The sequence below is a fragment of the Haliaeetus leucocephalus genome, unplaced genomic scaffold, assembly GCF_000737465.1.
Source record: "Haliaeetus leucocephalus isolate CR32 unplaced genomic scaffold, Haliaeetus_leucocephalus-4.0 Scaffold848, whole genome shotgun sequence".
In the NCBI taxonomy this organism is placed as follows: Eukaryota; Metazoa; Chordata; class Aves; order Accipitriformes; family Accipitridae; genus Haliaeetus; species Haliaeetus leucocephalus.
Window position 1 is genome coordinate 32,102 of NW_010973284.1, and position 15,936 is coordinate 48,037.

The following is a 15,936-nucleotide window of genomic DNA, read 5'->3' on the forward strand; positions in this document are numbered from 1 at the left end:
ATTCAGAATTTCTTATAATGTTGCACAGATTTTAGCAAAACCCCCAAGATTAATACTTAAATATGAAAGCTTACAACTTATGATGCTTATACAAAAAAGCCTTTATGTTCTTAGGATGTATTATGTTTTTTAAGTTCTCTATCCTTTCCAGACACTAGGACTTAGACTGCCATGGAGACTACCCCTCTTTCCAGAAATGTTTGAGCAACTACTGAAATTAGTCAGGTAGAGCAGAATCAGTTTAGCTTATTAAAAGCAGGAATGTGTCAGTAACCTGAGAATTTTTAAGTAGGTAAGGAGGGTCTGGAAACCATCAGACCACCGAAGTTCTCAGTTTCCCCCAACAGACTTAACTTCTGACTTCACATGGACCGATGGTATTAAATGCTTATGGCAGTGAAAAAACTTGCATAAATCCAAAGTAAAAAGAATAGTAGTCCTACATGACTCGCTGGGACTTCATCCTACTTATGTTATCTGTCAATAAGCTACTTTACAGCCAAGAGAACAGAACTTTGTTTTCAGCTTGGTGAGACAGCTCTCACTCTCCCCACTGCACTTTCTGGGAACTTGATCAAGCAAGACTCACGGTGCATTTATGTCGTACTCTGACGAGCAGTCCCACTGCGTTCATCCATGCAAGCGCTTGCCATTGAGCAGGGGAGCTATGATCAATGAAGGGCTATAAAAAGGTAACGGCTGATTAGAAAATCAGCCTTGGAAATAAAAGCCTCTCAAGAGGAGAGTATTTCCAGTGTTTTCTGAGATGAGTTTTACTTTCTGCTGGTACACTCTATAGAAACATGTATGAGGTGATCAAGACGAACTGCAAGAAAGCTTTACCTAAGGTAGCCAGCTGCTTGAAGTGCAGGCAGGCGTTTGGCTGGCCCAGCAGATCCAGTCGATGATACAGGAGCTTGCTGCTGGGGACAGTGTTGAGATTCTTCAGCTGTTTAACAGGTATTTCTGGCTGTATTACCACGACACACAGAATAAAGGATGTGTCCTGGACCTGAAAAACACGGGCAAGTCATCAAACAGAAACGAAAAGGTGGAGGAGTTACAGAACTTATTTTCTATTTAGCATTCATTCTCTTTTCTTTAATTGCTCATCTCGTCCAGTTCTGGAAGGCAGCACCACACTTCACCATACTCAAGGATCACAGTTCCCACTCTCTCTGAAAACAGACAGCTCCTTTTCAAAGAAGCTAATATGGGCTTGTTCCTACAGAAAACAGAGAGAAGGATTGTGCTCAAGCCATATTGGTCTCCATGCAGGATAGAGACACTTGTCTTCAGCAGTCTGATTACTGCAACTCAGTCCCATACAGCCCCATCCCAGTCTGTAATCATCTTGTATGTACTGGAACCACTAAGTTGTACAAAAAATACTTTTCCACAGTCTATGCAGAAAATAAAAATATTTCATTTTCAGGAAAAAAGCTTACATTAAGACCTTCATTTTGTTGCTCAATTAGCAATAATTTCTAACACTCTTTCGTGGATACTTTTTGAAGTGCTATTAACAGAGCAGAGGCTTCAGGTTCACAGTTGATAAAAACACACTGGTATTCCCCTTATGAAAAATACAGACAAATTAACTCTAGAAAATAAGATTGTATCATTACCACTCTTAGTTGTGTGCTGCATGTGTCACATGCTTTACTGGTTTGTATATTTTAAGTATCCTATAGTACATCAGACTAGCAAAACTTGGAGTTGCCCAGCTGCTCTGTAAGGGTGTTTGATATTTAATGTAGCATTACAACATTAGAAAATTAGCTCCAGACACCCTCCTATGTGAATTTCTGTTACACAATGACAGATTTAATCTCTTAAATCTGCTCAGCTTAATCTTTTAGGTTGGATTTAACTTAATACTGTGAAATGATCCACAAGTACCCTCTTCAGTTTGTTGGCACAAAAAAGTAGCCAATTATTTCTGGCATCAGTGAAATTCACCTGGATTATATTTAACCTTAGATTCCATTTTAATCCCTGGGTCAAGATTAGCGTTCAGATACGTTCAAAACTGAAGAAAGGAAGACAGCTGCTAGAAGCGCTCTTGAAGCTCTTACAACTGGTAATATAGCCTGTTGCATACACATCGTACCCAGTTTCAATGAAAGCTTCAACATAACTAGTGTTTGTAAGAAAAGTGTTAAATTACAGGAAACATCACTGGCTACTGATACAGTTCTGCAACAAGATAGTATCAGAATGAGAAGCTGACATTTTCCCAACTGTATTAATTAATGGATCGTTACTCTGCCCCAAACATAACAACAGTATTAAGCAAAAGAATGACTTAATACCAAACACTGCCTCAGCACTGTATTCAAACGTGGTCTCTGGTAGGTATATACGTGTCACCTGGCTTGCAGTATGACATCCAGACCAGCATAGATTTACTTCCATTAGGAAAGCAGGAGTATAATCTCTATGTAACTCTACATTACATATCTCTTACAAAATGAGTGCCTTCATGAAGGAAAAGCACACACATATCCATACAGATACATCTCAGAAGATGACATGCTAACAAACCTGAAATGGTAATTTCATTGGTTCTTCACTGTAAGAAAAAACCTCTACATTCATGCAGTTTCTGAGTAATTCAAACATTTCATACTTCAGTATATAGCAATACTTCATGCTTCACTATATTTAATACATTTGTGTACTCTTCAATATAGGAACTTACTCTATGCCACCCTGCAACAGTGTCACTAAGTCCTTACCATCTTCCAGGCGTAGCTGACATTGTAGGCTTCTTTTCCAACTTCTCTCAGTTTGTTTACATGCCAAGACAGTGAGGAATTCACAGGAACTGTAATGATCTGGCTGCCCAGGGGAATGCTATATTGGCAGATATAACATACAGAATTTTATTAAACACTGAGAAAGCTCTTAAGCAAAACCCATCTACTGTACATTTATAAAAATATCATACAATATTAAAAGATTAACTGTTATCCATCTTAGGTGAAGAAAAAGTGGATGTACGCTGAAAATGCACTTGTGTACTGACACATTTTGAGTTAAAACACATAGTCAGGTAAGACAAAGGCTAAAGAAAAACCCAGACCAAATAGTGGAAAACCTTCCTGACATGGAAGCGAGACATTAGCAAGAGTATCCCCCAGATCAGCTATGAAAACCCACTGCTTAGCACACCAAATGATAAATGAAGAAAGCTGGAGGAAAAAACAAACCAGAAGTGTTCTGCGTTTGGAGGAGGGGTGGGGGGAAACAAAAATCCATCCGAGTATCCAGATACTGTAGGAAAAGGAACTTCACCTTAAATTCTCTTAAAACTCCTCTAGAAATACTTCTAGTGCCCTAAGGACTACTAGCGTTTGGACACGCATCCTGATTCCTTACCTAAGGATGTTCTGACGCACCAGCTCAAATCTAGGAATGTTCTCATAATGGATAATATCTGTGTGGAGCGGTGGTTCAGACAGCAAGTAGGGCCTGGTAAGGGATGGGTGCATAAGAGTGTATCCTAAAAAATAAAGACACAAAACCAGACACTGAATGCATTATAACAACTGAGTCCAGGATTAATATTTACAGAAAAAAAAAGAATGTAGTAACTACATGCAATTTTTACAAAGGCTTAACAAAAGTGAAGAAGAAATATTATCAAAGAAGCTGCAAACTAAGAACTTGGTAAGTTGCAAATGAAAGACAGCTCAAAGAACCAAGCAATAAAGAGAGGCTGGGATCAGAGGAAAAGAGCTGAACACACATATAACAACACCAGTTTTGCCTTTTGACCTGCACATAGAAAACCTCAGGTGTTAAACATGTAGAAAATCTCAGCAGCAAGTAAGCATTTCCACATCAAAACTCCAGTACAGACATTTCAAGTCATGAATCCACCTACAGTCTCAGCAACTCTCAGGCAAAACTAACCAAACAACACGCAATTAATCTTTTAATAAGTACTATCATTCATTACTTACAGACTATTCAGAGACATGAGGATTAAGAGTTTCCTTTTGATGGTTAATGATCTCAGTGGGACTAGAAGAGATTATCTGAGCCAAAAAGTTACCTTTATTATCAATGAGGAAAGTGTATGAACCCAAGGAGTCTTGATAATAGGTGACATCTTCCAAGATATATGCGAGATTAACATCTACTCCAACAATCCCTAGCAGCAGGTTTCCAAAGTAACACGGTTTACTTACAGTCATTATCAGACCTTAGAATGAGAGAAGTAACATCAAACCATCAGCAATAATATCTAGTTAATTATTTTTAGCAGAAACAGAGCATGCTCTTTACAATTTCAAAATGTTATACAGTTAAATTTTTTATAGTATTCCTTGCTGGGATAAGGACAAAAATTGGCACACCTACAGGGAAGATGAGCAGGTTATCTGGCATGTCTGGCTGTTAGCCACTCTCCCTAATTAGTTAATTTCTATGTTTCTGCTAGTGACCTAAGGTACATTTAATCAATTTATTAAAATACACACCACAATTAATGTTTTGGGAGTTTTGTCAGTCTGCAAGTAGATGCCTTACAGATAAGAAATGCATTTGCATGAGAAGCCAAGGTAGTATTTTGTTCCTTTAACATCATTTAAGGCAATTTAAAAAATAGGGGGAGGAAGGAGGAAGAGAATTTGTACTTGTAAAGCAACAACAGGGATGAATTATTGCTCATCTAATTGCATATTCAGAATATGAAACCTCTGCTTAACTAAATCCCAGTATGGCCACTTGTACTGGGAATCATACCCCTAATTACACAATGGTTTGGGATGCATCTTGTACCTGAGGTAAGAACTCTCAGTAATACCTTATTTCTCTTACCTTCTACACCATTGCTATTTGGAAACTCAGCAACTCTTTTCCTTCAAACCAATATAAAATTCATTTGCATGTATAAGCTTTTAAGTACACCTTGAAATTTATGTAAGACTAACCTTCTCTATTGCACCATTTCTAATCCTTCTGTTGCTCAAATTTTCCGAATTATGCTTGGATATAGCTTTGTCAGAGAGCAATAATACAGCTTAATTACCAAGGTTAGGAAATGCAGAAAGTAGCAAGCATTCTGACTCAGAAGAGATTTGGTCAGGCATAGTCTTAAATTTGTTTTGGGACTCAACACACAAGGCAAACGTGCAACCTAAACTCAGCAGCCCTTGAAAACTATTCAGCATAACCCTCAACTACTCCTATGTACCAACTGAGACTAAGAATATGCAAAGTCCTGAATGAAGAAATAGAGAATTTGCTCAATTGTCAAAGCAATATAAAATCACCAATGTATTTCCTAACATCACTGTGACGGTCACATCCCTTTACAGAGCACTGGAGCAGTGCTAGAGAAATGTCAGGTGAGCTGCCCAAGAACCAGCAGGCATAAACCCTACAACTCTGACATTCCAAGTGTGTACACTGAGCTTTAGGAAGGGCACCAGATCCCAAAGGTAAAAGGAGAAGCAGCACTGCAGCTCACAACTAATGATGCTTAAGCAAGTATTAGCTCAGGCAGTGGGTGTGTGTCCAGCTGGGAGAGCTTTGCCAGCACTGCGGGAGCAGCCTAAGCCCGCTCCCTACCTCCTGAACCTGCCCCTGGCAAGAACCCCAAAAAAAGATCACCCTGCAGTGCATGCTTACCCTGAGCACAAATGGAACTCTCCGATTTCTGCATTTCTTACATGTGTCATCTCACATGCATGCTGGTGCGCTCCCAGAAGTCTCTATCAATATCTACACCTTCAGTCTCTCCATTACTGGATGTAGTGGCAAATCAGATCAAGTTGAACACACAGGTTTTGCTAACATGGCATCTAATTTTAAGGTAAAAGGGAAGATCCATGCACCTTCCCACCACATCAGCATAAATTAGGAACTGATGGGAGAACCAGACTACAGACATCTGCTGCGTTAAGATATTCTTCAGGATGCATTCACAGTCTGGAGAAAAACTGTCACTAGGCTTCTACTAAATTCGGTGTATCACTCACTCCAGACTGGCCAGGCAATCACCAGCCAGCTCAAGGCTTCCTCTTCTGCCCAGCGCTGGGGGCAGATCAAGTGTGCTGAAGCTAAAGGAAGAACTAAGGATAGCAAATTTTAGACAATAATTAATAAACTCTCTTTATGCCATTTGCTAAGCTGGTTGCCTTCCCCCTCTCACCGAGGTCTGACTGCCAGCGTCCAGCATCCCCATCTTCACAGCCCGGCAGCATGGAATGGATACTGAACTAGTTGTGAAGAGCCACTGCTTGGGGTGCAAAGACAGAAAAAAGGAAACTCCAGCAGGAAGGATGACTCAAAAGTCACATCCATGGCTCCACAGGAAAGGGAGGCTCAAACGATAGTTAACTTTTTCTATCTTCCACTGTAGGGACTTATGCAGTCCCTTGAGTCTACCTGTAAGGCCTCAAGACATACAGAAGTACTGATATAATGAACCCTGCAATGGTGCAGCATGGAGATGGCTGTCATTTCAACGTGACAAGATTGCTTCCCTCAAGTACAAAGAACTTCTCTCCACAAATTAAATTATGGATGCTATACATGTACACATACGTAAGAACAAATTTCACCCCCAAGAATCCAACCTAAATTGATCTACTCCATGTCTTATTACCACTTTTCTCATAACTAGACCTTCTGCAGATAAAAAACCTGCTGGCATGAAAGGCTAATTTTATATTTGCCTTGGGAACACACCTAAAAACATCATCTTATAAGACTATATTTGAGAATACATAAGCAAAGGGAACCTAATCTCTTTCGTTTTTATACCTAAATTCAATGTAAGCACTTACCGTCTCCCATTTCATCTGAGAAAGGCAGACTGAAGACTGCCTCATCGATCATTCGGTTGGGGAGGTTTGTATAGAATCGGCCAACTGTAGTTTCCAGGTTACTCAGCTGGTTTAGGACCATCATGCTTCCCTTGATGACAGGTAGGGCTGTTCGGTCCGGCACCCCGTACTTTACCGAGTTCTGCTCTGCCAGGTCTCGCAGAAAGGCTAGTTCCTTCAAACCTGTCACTCCCTCTGAAACAGAGATGCAAGACATAGAAAGAAGGAGATACAAGAAGCTTAATTTCCATCAAGACTTCAGTATCTTACTCCAAAGTACTGTAAATAAAAGCAAAACGATACACACGCTATACTGTAGGACTGAATATACTATAGGCTTATTTAAGTGTTAAGGTAAAGTGATGAAAGACTAGTATGGTTTTTGGAAAAGTAGTTAGCTAGTACAAAAATTTAGTAAGATTGCCTCTCACATACTGTTACACGGTGCAAAAATTTAACATGCTGTTCACATCACCACTTTAAACAAAGATCTTTTAACAAAGACTTATGTGACCCATAAATCCACAGGACAGCTCTTTGTTCTCCACTGGTGGCTAGTCCACATAAAGGACCAGGAGCATATTATACGCCCTTGGAGATAACAGGCTTTGTTCTTTAGCTTAAACATTAAAAGTTTCACATTTTACACAAGTCCCAGGCTCAATTCCTGCAGACAAATCAAAGACTTTCGTACATATTAGGTCTCAAATGAGTATTTAAATTTACAGTCAAACGATACATTAGCTTAAGCATTAGTTTCCTTGGCTAGAGCCTGTGTGCAATATTTAGTAACACAACATACAGCCTTCTTACTGAAAATGCTTTGTTGGAAAAAGCACAGGATGCCAAACTACTGTGTGCATGATCTTCACATTTAACTTCACTCTTAAGCTGGGTCCTAAATTCTCAAAGCATTTCAGATTACGTTTGATGTTACAATCATGCTCCTTAGCTAATGACTGAAACAGAAGTCACGTATACTCTCATTTTGCTGCACCAGGAAACAGGGGCAGCGTCAGGAAGGTTTACAGTTGCAATAGTTAGAAAACTTAATTCAGTCTGGTTGCCACTAGACAATTCAGGCAACAACACTTTATATCCTGAGCAGCTGCATTGTGATATATAAGCATATAGTGGCATACAGTTTTATATACAAAAGATTTAACATCTGGATGCAGCCTCTGGGTTACGTGGGCCAAAATCCATTAACAAACTGCTCCCAATAAGGCGTGGAATTACATTTGGATGAGCTTAATAAACTAGCTGTACAATTGTCCTGGTTTCAGCTGGGATGTAGTTAGCTGTCTTCCTAGTAGCTGGTACAGTGCTATGTTTTGAGTTCAGTATGTGAAGAATGTTGATAACACTGATGTTTTCAGTTGTTGCTCAGTAGTGTTTAGACTACAGTCAAGGATTTTTCAGCTTCTCATGCCCAGCCAGGGCACCTGACCCAAACCGGCCAACAGTGTATTCCATACCATGTGACGTCCCATCTAGTTTAGGAACTGGGAAGTGGGGGGGCGCAGGGATTCGCCGCTTGGGGACTGGCTGGGTGTCGGTCAGCGGGTGGTGAGCAATTGCCCTGCGCATCATTTGTACATTTCAATCCTTTTATTACTACTGTTGTCATTTTATTAGTGTTATCATTATTAGTCTCTTCTTTTCTGTTCTATTAAATCGTTCTTATCTCAACCCAGGAGTTTTACTTCTTTTCCTGATTTTCTCCCCCATCCCACTGGATGGGGGGGGAGTGAGTGAGCGGCTGCGTGGTGCTTAGTTGCTGGCTGGGGTTAAACCACGACAACAATGAAAGGGAATTTTCATCCACTGGAAACACAAAAACATTTCTCACCATTCATAAGTGCGTAAGTAAGAATCATTACTGAGTTATTGAGGAAACTATTTTCTTCGTTGATGACACGTAGAGTAGCTTTTTTATCATCTTCCGAGGAATCTTTTGATGTAATCCCAGCCGAGAGATAAATTATGACCATATCGGTATCTAAAAAGAATTACATATATATAGCAGAAAGCGCATTAGATTTTTAACTCAGGAAAGCCATGCGGTAAGAGCCCTTATATCTGCTTATGACCATATATTGCCAACAGCTTCATTTGTGAGATTCACAGGAATCTACAGTGGACAAACACACTGCAGACTTATGAATTATATTATTCATTATTAAACTTCCATTCATAACATTTAACAAACATCTGTTTGATTCAGTGCCTACCAGCCACCCAGAAGCACCGTGGCTTGTTTCTCCTGAGCAGACCTCACAGGCACCTTCTGGCCCGGCTGCAACCAGGCAGGACCGCACAAGACCAGCATGCAGCGCACCACAGAAGCCGCTCTAACTCCATGGAGAGGGCTTAACAAAAGAGAAAAACCTCCAAGTTTTGTCTCCTGACTCGCTGTTTTTCTCCCCTCGTGCAATTCTATAGAGTGGAGCCGGGCTGTGTCCTAGGGGAGCATCCGATTGTATTTCCTACATGAAAAGCGCATGCTGCTTTCCCAGCCATTGCTGCCGCAAGAGCTGTGCAGGGGGCTTGGCATCACTGTTGATGCCGATCACGGGGCCCTCCTCATCCTCCCTTCCAGTAAGGTTTGGCCGTGCCATCAACCCCTGCTGTAGCATGGCAGCGGGCACCGCAACGGCCGTACATGAAAGACAAAATCCCTGTAAAAGACCTTTTCACCCACTCCTCCTCCTCCTCCGTGCCTGCGTTAGCACCGCTGCAATTTAGTCCCTGACTTGCAGCGCAATAGCTGGAGGACGTCGCGGGATGAAAGACGCCTGACGCTTTCCTACGGTGTGGGTTAGAGCGTAACGCTTGAGAAATGTGATACGGCACACCACCATTCATCATCGGCTCATTTCGCATGAAGTTGGAACACGTTTTTCCAGCTGAGTGTTCTTGGCGAAAGGCCTGCCTCAACGCCTTTGAACACGTAAATTCACATCACTGCTTACATACCAACCTGTTTCATCATATTATATCTCAGTATTAAAAGTGTTTTATGCATACAATTAAGACACTTGTAGGGATTATACACCAGTATATTATCTGGAGAACATGAGGTTAGTTGGTTATAAACCAACTTTGTTGTCTCATCTAGTGTTTTTTGTGGTTTTGCTGTGTTTTTTTTTTAAATAGGTATGAATGCTTTGGCTTCTACTTTTTGTCATCATGACCTGAAAAGATTTTTAGCCAGAACTGGCTTTTGATACAAACAAGTAAGAGCAGCTGTTAATTTGGGGGGAATTTCTGCCCCCCCTTTTTTTTTAGAAGCTAAAACTAGGAAAAAAAGTAAAGCCAGGTATTAATACAGCTTTGGCTGTAATTTAAGGAAAATTATTAATGTGTTTCCTAGGCTATAGCATAGTTATTATATACCGCAGCCAGATATGATGCTGCAGTCTAAAAGCTTTGCTAGCAGAAGTAACGTAAGACAGTCCTAAGTCTGCATTAGGGACCAGTGCTAAACAGGGCATCTTATCATTCAATAGCTGATCATCCTATACTATTTGATAAACTACACTTCTGACAGTTGGAAAAGACCCTTATATTCAGTGTACCATTACTGCATTTATCTATCTATCTTTAGTGTGTGCATGTATATAATATATATAGTTACACTGCAATTTTATATATGTATATACACAGGCACACCCCCCCCCTACCTATTTACCTAGAGTTTTCAAGAATTGTTGGTACTCAGTGGCAGAGCATTTTCTTACACTTTGGGATGAGGGTCTGCTGAACAGGACTGCAATAGGAACCAGCATAAAGCAGGAAATTTAGACATGTTCAAAGGCACAATTCTTCCATCTCACACCAGTAACTCCCTTCTAACTTTTCCAGTGCAAATTCGGGAGCGAGGCTGTATCTCAATAGCTTCCCTGACACACCCACACATTGTTCTCCGGGAACAGGATGTCAGAAAATTAACAGTGAAATGAATGATTTTTTTTTTCTAGGTTTATTTTTCTTTTTTAAAAAAGATGAAAAGATTATTTACAAGAAAATGAGACATGTTTTATAAACATCCTCTTCTCAAACCTATTGTGTCTCACCCTATGAATTCTGAAATTTGCCATATACACATGAGGTCTTCAAAATCTTTCACACTTAGAGAAAACCTATATCTAAAGCATTTGCCTTTTCTTTTAACTTTCTGTACTTGTGCCCCAAAATAATTGTTTGGCATGAAACCTAGTAAAAGTACGTGTTTTCACATTAACGATGAACATGCCAAAACCTTCTAATCCTAATATACAAACAGTGCCAAACATAAAAGATATGTAGGAGGATGGTGCAAGACTCTACAGCTGATGTTCTTGGAATAACTATTGATGACTAATGCATCTTATCCGAGCCAGCTTCAGCAGCACTGGATTTTTTATTTTCTATAAAGTTGCACCCCTTTCATAATTTTGCCAGAGGATGGTAAAAACCTGCCCTTGACCACCCCATCTTTCAGCTAAGCAGCGTACAGTCAGATACATGTTTCACTGTATCTATGGCCTGAAGTTCAGAAGTTGTCTGAACCTTTAACAGCAAAAGCACTATCTTATAAACCAAAGGAGCAGCACACTTCCTTAGTCCTTTCAAAGCACCTTCACTCCTGGACTTTTCTTTTTCACCTTCTTCTGTTCTGAGCTGGTGCCCATCAGGACGATGAAGAATTTGCACTCATTGGAGCAGGCACAGGACCAAGCTATGGGATTTGCATTACATAAATTGACTAAATCGGTCTGCTTTCTCCACCCTGCCACAGCATTGGCAACATTCTCTACTCCAACGAGCACTTGGAGTACAGCTTCAAGAATTTGTTTTCCACGGCTTCCTGGCAAGCAAATGTGCCACTCAATTTCACGTCCATCTTTTCCACATCGTTCACCACATCCTCATTACAAAAAAACACCAATCTTTGGAATGGGAAGGAGAAAGCCCATAATGCATACAACAAAACTCAGGAGGATATTCTTAGATGAAGGAAAATTTAGCCAGGCCAATCCCTCATTCCATAAAATATCACCCACAATTGGTATTCTCAATTGGTATTTTCACTGAGAAGCAAGGGCCACTTCTGTAGGATTCCAGTTAGGCACACTACCCATATACCTATGTTTTAGCAATAAGTCAATGAACCTGCAGCAACAGCAATTTTCATTAAAAGGACCCCCCACACACACACATATTTGGGAAATAATTCAGCTACCAGGCAATTCAATCCTGCAATTTCATATTATACTTCAGAAGAAAGTCAGCAAGTGAAATAAATTAAAAGGGAATAGCCATATTCAACAGTCACTCATGCAGATTCCAGATCAAGTAAATGCTACTTAATAAAAACATGCTTTTTTTTAAAAAAATATATTCTAGACGCTACACTCCTTTGGCCTCTGTCAAAGTGAGAATCTTGAATAAGAAAACATTTGCAAGCCTCAGAAATAATCAGGATTGCACAACAAGGGACTTACTTCCTTGGAGTTTTGTGCCATTGTTTGTATTTCGTATCAACTGGAAAGCCTTTTGAAATCCCACTGCATGCTGCGTAGGGCTGTCAGATGACTTTATACTGCTAACGAAGGTGGACATCTTCCTTTTTGTCTCACTAGTGGCAGGAGACAGAAATGTCTTATAGCACTGATCCAGCGAGCAGGTTCTTACTGTGTCTGCCACGGTTAACACAGAGATCTTGAAAGAGAAGAAACTATATTGGATTACCTTACCATTTATAATTCTTTACACACCGATATAGAAAACACAATGATAAGCCAACTGAAGAGATTCTGTGGATTTAAAATTCAATTGTTAAAAAATAAATGCTTGAGGCATAAATCCATCAAATTTGAAAAGGATTAGACTTATGGTGATTTCAAGAAAAAGAGACTTCAGCCTTTGTTTCTCAGACGAAGTCAGCTTCACTCTGCTCATACATAATAGTTAATACACTGTTCTGGGCAGAAGCCTAAGTGAACTAGAGATAACTGAAAACAAAATCAGCAGAGAGCATTTTCAGGAAAGCCTTGAGTGCCTATAGAAAAGTGAAGTGTATACAGAAAATGAAAAAAAAACCAGCCCAAACTCTAAGAACTTTTCATAGGCATAGCATTATGTTGTTTTAATGTTTCAGTCAAAGTAAGTCAAATCTACCATCAATTTTTATCCTGTAAATAAGTTAAGGCATGCAGTGGTAACACTTGCATTAATATACACATAACATACCAGTCTTATTAAATGAGTGGCATACTTTATTATAAATTATGAGTGATGCAAGACAATCACAGGATTAAGCAGTAATTATATACCCATATAACAGGTTTCATAACCACTGAGTTACTGACCAAGTAATATGCATCTTAAATGTATTTTCTTCATTATAGGTCTACATTAAGACACTTTTGACACTTAAATTTAAGTACTATTAATTCTGCTAAACTATAAGCATTATTTTCCCGAAACTCTCTAGAAGCACAGAAGTTATAAGTGTTTTTCCCATACTATTAATGAGAAGACTTGAGGCAAAGATTTTAATCAGTTGTTCTTCAACTTGATTTGACTGAAATTCCCTTCCTACTAAAAAAAACGAAACCCAAGCAGAAAGAATGATCAAGGTCCCACTAGCAGAGAATTACTAAAAGTAAAGACCAAACTGGGGACTGCTTGTGGTCCCACAGAATCACCTTATGGGCCCCCAGTTGTAACCTGTACTGAAAAAAATTACAGGTTAAGTGACTTTCGCATTGTCAAGTAGAGTATCTGTGTCAGAGCAAGAAATAAACCCCAGATTTCTTGGCCCTTCGCTTTATCCTTTCCTTGCTGGTATCATGGTTGTCTGGGAATCTTTCAAACTAATTATATTTCAGGTCACTCCAGCATAGCAGCAGAGTAAATAATTTCCATTTTCATAAGCAAAAAAGAGCCTCAGAGGTAAAATGAGTTGCTCAAAGCAATCTAGTACTTTAGAAGTCATCAGACTCAGAGCATGTTTCTCCTAATTGCACAGTGTATCACACTGCTGACCATCACCTTGAAGTTCCTGCCAAGATGAAGAAGCCTTCAAAGATTACTCAGAAACAAGACTTTGCTTTACATCAGTGGTTTTCACTTTTTTTCAGCCTGTGGATCCCCAAATGTTTCTCCTGCAGTAATACAGGCTTCCAAAAGCGAGTTCAAGTCTTCATCACCCATTAGAGGTAGACCACAGATCCCCATGAATCCATGGACCACAAGTTAAAAACACCACTTTGGATGAAAACTGAAAACACTGAGCATGGTTGAAACCAATGAAAATATGCTCATTGCTTGGAGAAAGCTTACCTTATCGTGTTCATCTATAGAGCTCAGAATAACCTGAGCAGCATCTTTGGCAATCTGAAGCTGTGTCTCTGTGACCGAAGCCCCGTGGTCCACAATGACAACGATATGCTTGGACTGAGGTCGAACAGTAGAAACATAGACGGGCCTGAAGAAGAACAAAATCCAAACCACTGTCATGAGTCATCTTGTAATTTCCACTAAAATATTTACAAGTGAAAACAGTCAAGAATTAAAATCAAAATCATCCCATGAAGAAACAATGAATTATAACAGGAATTTTTGCCTTTATGGAAACTTCTACTAGGAAAGACCAGCTGAGAACCTGAACATACAGAAAAGGCCCTCGCTTCCACTCTCCTTCTGAGTTTTTAACTGAAATCAGTGTCAGATCCTTCTCCCTCTATTACAGCAACCACTTTCAGGTAGGAATAAACAATTTTGCTGATGCAGCAGCAGCGTTTGGGATTACTGTTTGCAGCAGCTCACATCAAGGTTTGGATTAAGTGTTGACAAGCACAAAATGCCTCATGATAAATGCTGGGTGCCGGGAACCTTACTCACATGTAGAAGTAAGTGCAATAGTGGTTATCTGCTGGTTACATGACAAGTAAAAACCTGTGCAACTTTGCAGAGTTGCATTAGCATAGGGTGTTTGGTTTATTGTAATAATGGAAGGCTTCTGGCCAAGAAAGGGTCTTCTCTTGTTGCCTGGAATGCATTTCACATGGGTCGTGCTCCACAACCCCTTGGGCGTGTGCAGTTTTAAACCCCACAGCCAATCTGAGTTAACTCTGGTGAAGGGTCTTGGAGCTGCCACGTGTCTGTTTGTGCTAACATCAAAAAACATATTTTCAGCGAAGCGGTGCTCAGATCCAGTTCAATATTGTGAGAGATATGTGAAAGATTTCACAAGCTCTCATGCCAAGGTCTTAACCTGGAACAAATTAGGAAGATCTTCAGCAAGGAGGAAGGATTAAAAAAAAAAAGACAACTCTCCTCTTTAGTCCAGACCCAAAACTAGTTAGAGTCAAGTGTGAGTTTTGGGATCTAAAATTTATTATATCAAAGACAGCCACAAAAATCTTATTAAGAGTAAAGGAAATGCAGAATACTTTAGACAAGGCACTGAAATAAACAACTGGCACAAATCAGTTCTTAATTGTAAAACAGCCTGCAGCTCTATACTGGTATTAATACTTAGAACTTAAATAGGGCCTTTGATCTTCAAAGCACTGAAGTATTAACTAATTAATCCATCCAAACTACCCTCTGAAGTAAATATTAGCAAAAAGGTATCCCTTATTTAACCATGAAGAATGTGTGACCCAGACTAAGTGATTTGGATGAAATCACCAATGGTTTTAGTGTCACAATTCTGATCAAGACTAGAGTACCCCTAGCTCTCACGTCTTCAGACCACACCTTTCCAAGACCACAGAAAACTTAATCAAGCCCAGACGCTTCATGCTTTGATGACACATAGAAGATAACATCTGTAAACATTTGATTGCTCACACTGACAGGTAACCAAAATACTTCTTAGTCTCTGTGCACTCAGCTACATGGAAACGTACCTGGATGTGCTGATACTTCCTCTGCATGGATTGATTAACCGGTACAATTAGCCAATGTGTGACCAGAGATACTAAAGCCACTGTATTTTCTGAGAAGATTCCACCCTTGAGTCTTTATCAGTCCCACAGCACTGACAGCAAAAGCTAGGGAAAAACTAACTGCACCACAAATGCTTTGCTTCATGCCT

At 39.8% G+C, this 15,936-nt stretch overlaps 1 protein-coding gene across 1 annotated transcript in view; it reads right to left on the reverse strand.

Moving 5' to 3' along the window:
* The window catches only part of CACHD1 (cache domain containing 1), a 33,414-nt gene extending 20,950 nt beyond the window's left edge, over positions 1-12,464 (reverse strand). Inside the window, exons 1-7 of the mRNA XM_010582286.1 lie at positions 12,332-12,464; positions 8,695-8,844; positions 6,804-7,037; positions 4,064-4,213; positions 3,385-3,508; positions 2,742-2,859; positions 844-1,012 (exon numbers count right to left, since the gene is read on the reverse strand). Coding sequence (XP_010580588.1) covers positions 844-1,012; positions 2,742-2,859; positions 3,385-3,508; positions 4,064-4,213; positions 6,804-7,037; positions 8,695-8,844; positions 12,332-12,449 — 1,063 coding nt within the window. The 5' untranslated portion in view covers positions 12,450-12,464. The remainder of the gene's footprint in view (positions 1-843; positions 1,013-2,741; positions 2,860-3,384; positions 3,509-4,063; positions 4,214-6,803; positions 7,038-8,694; positions 8,845-12,331) is intronic.
* Positions 12,465-15,936: the final 3,472 nt, after the last annotated feature.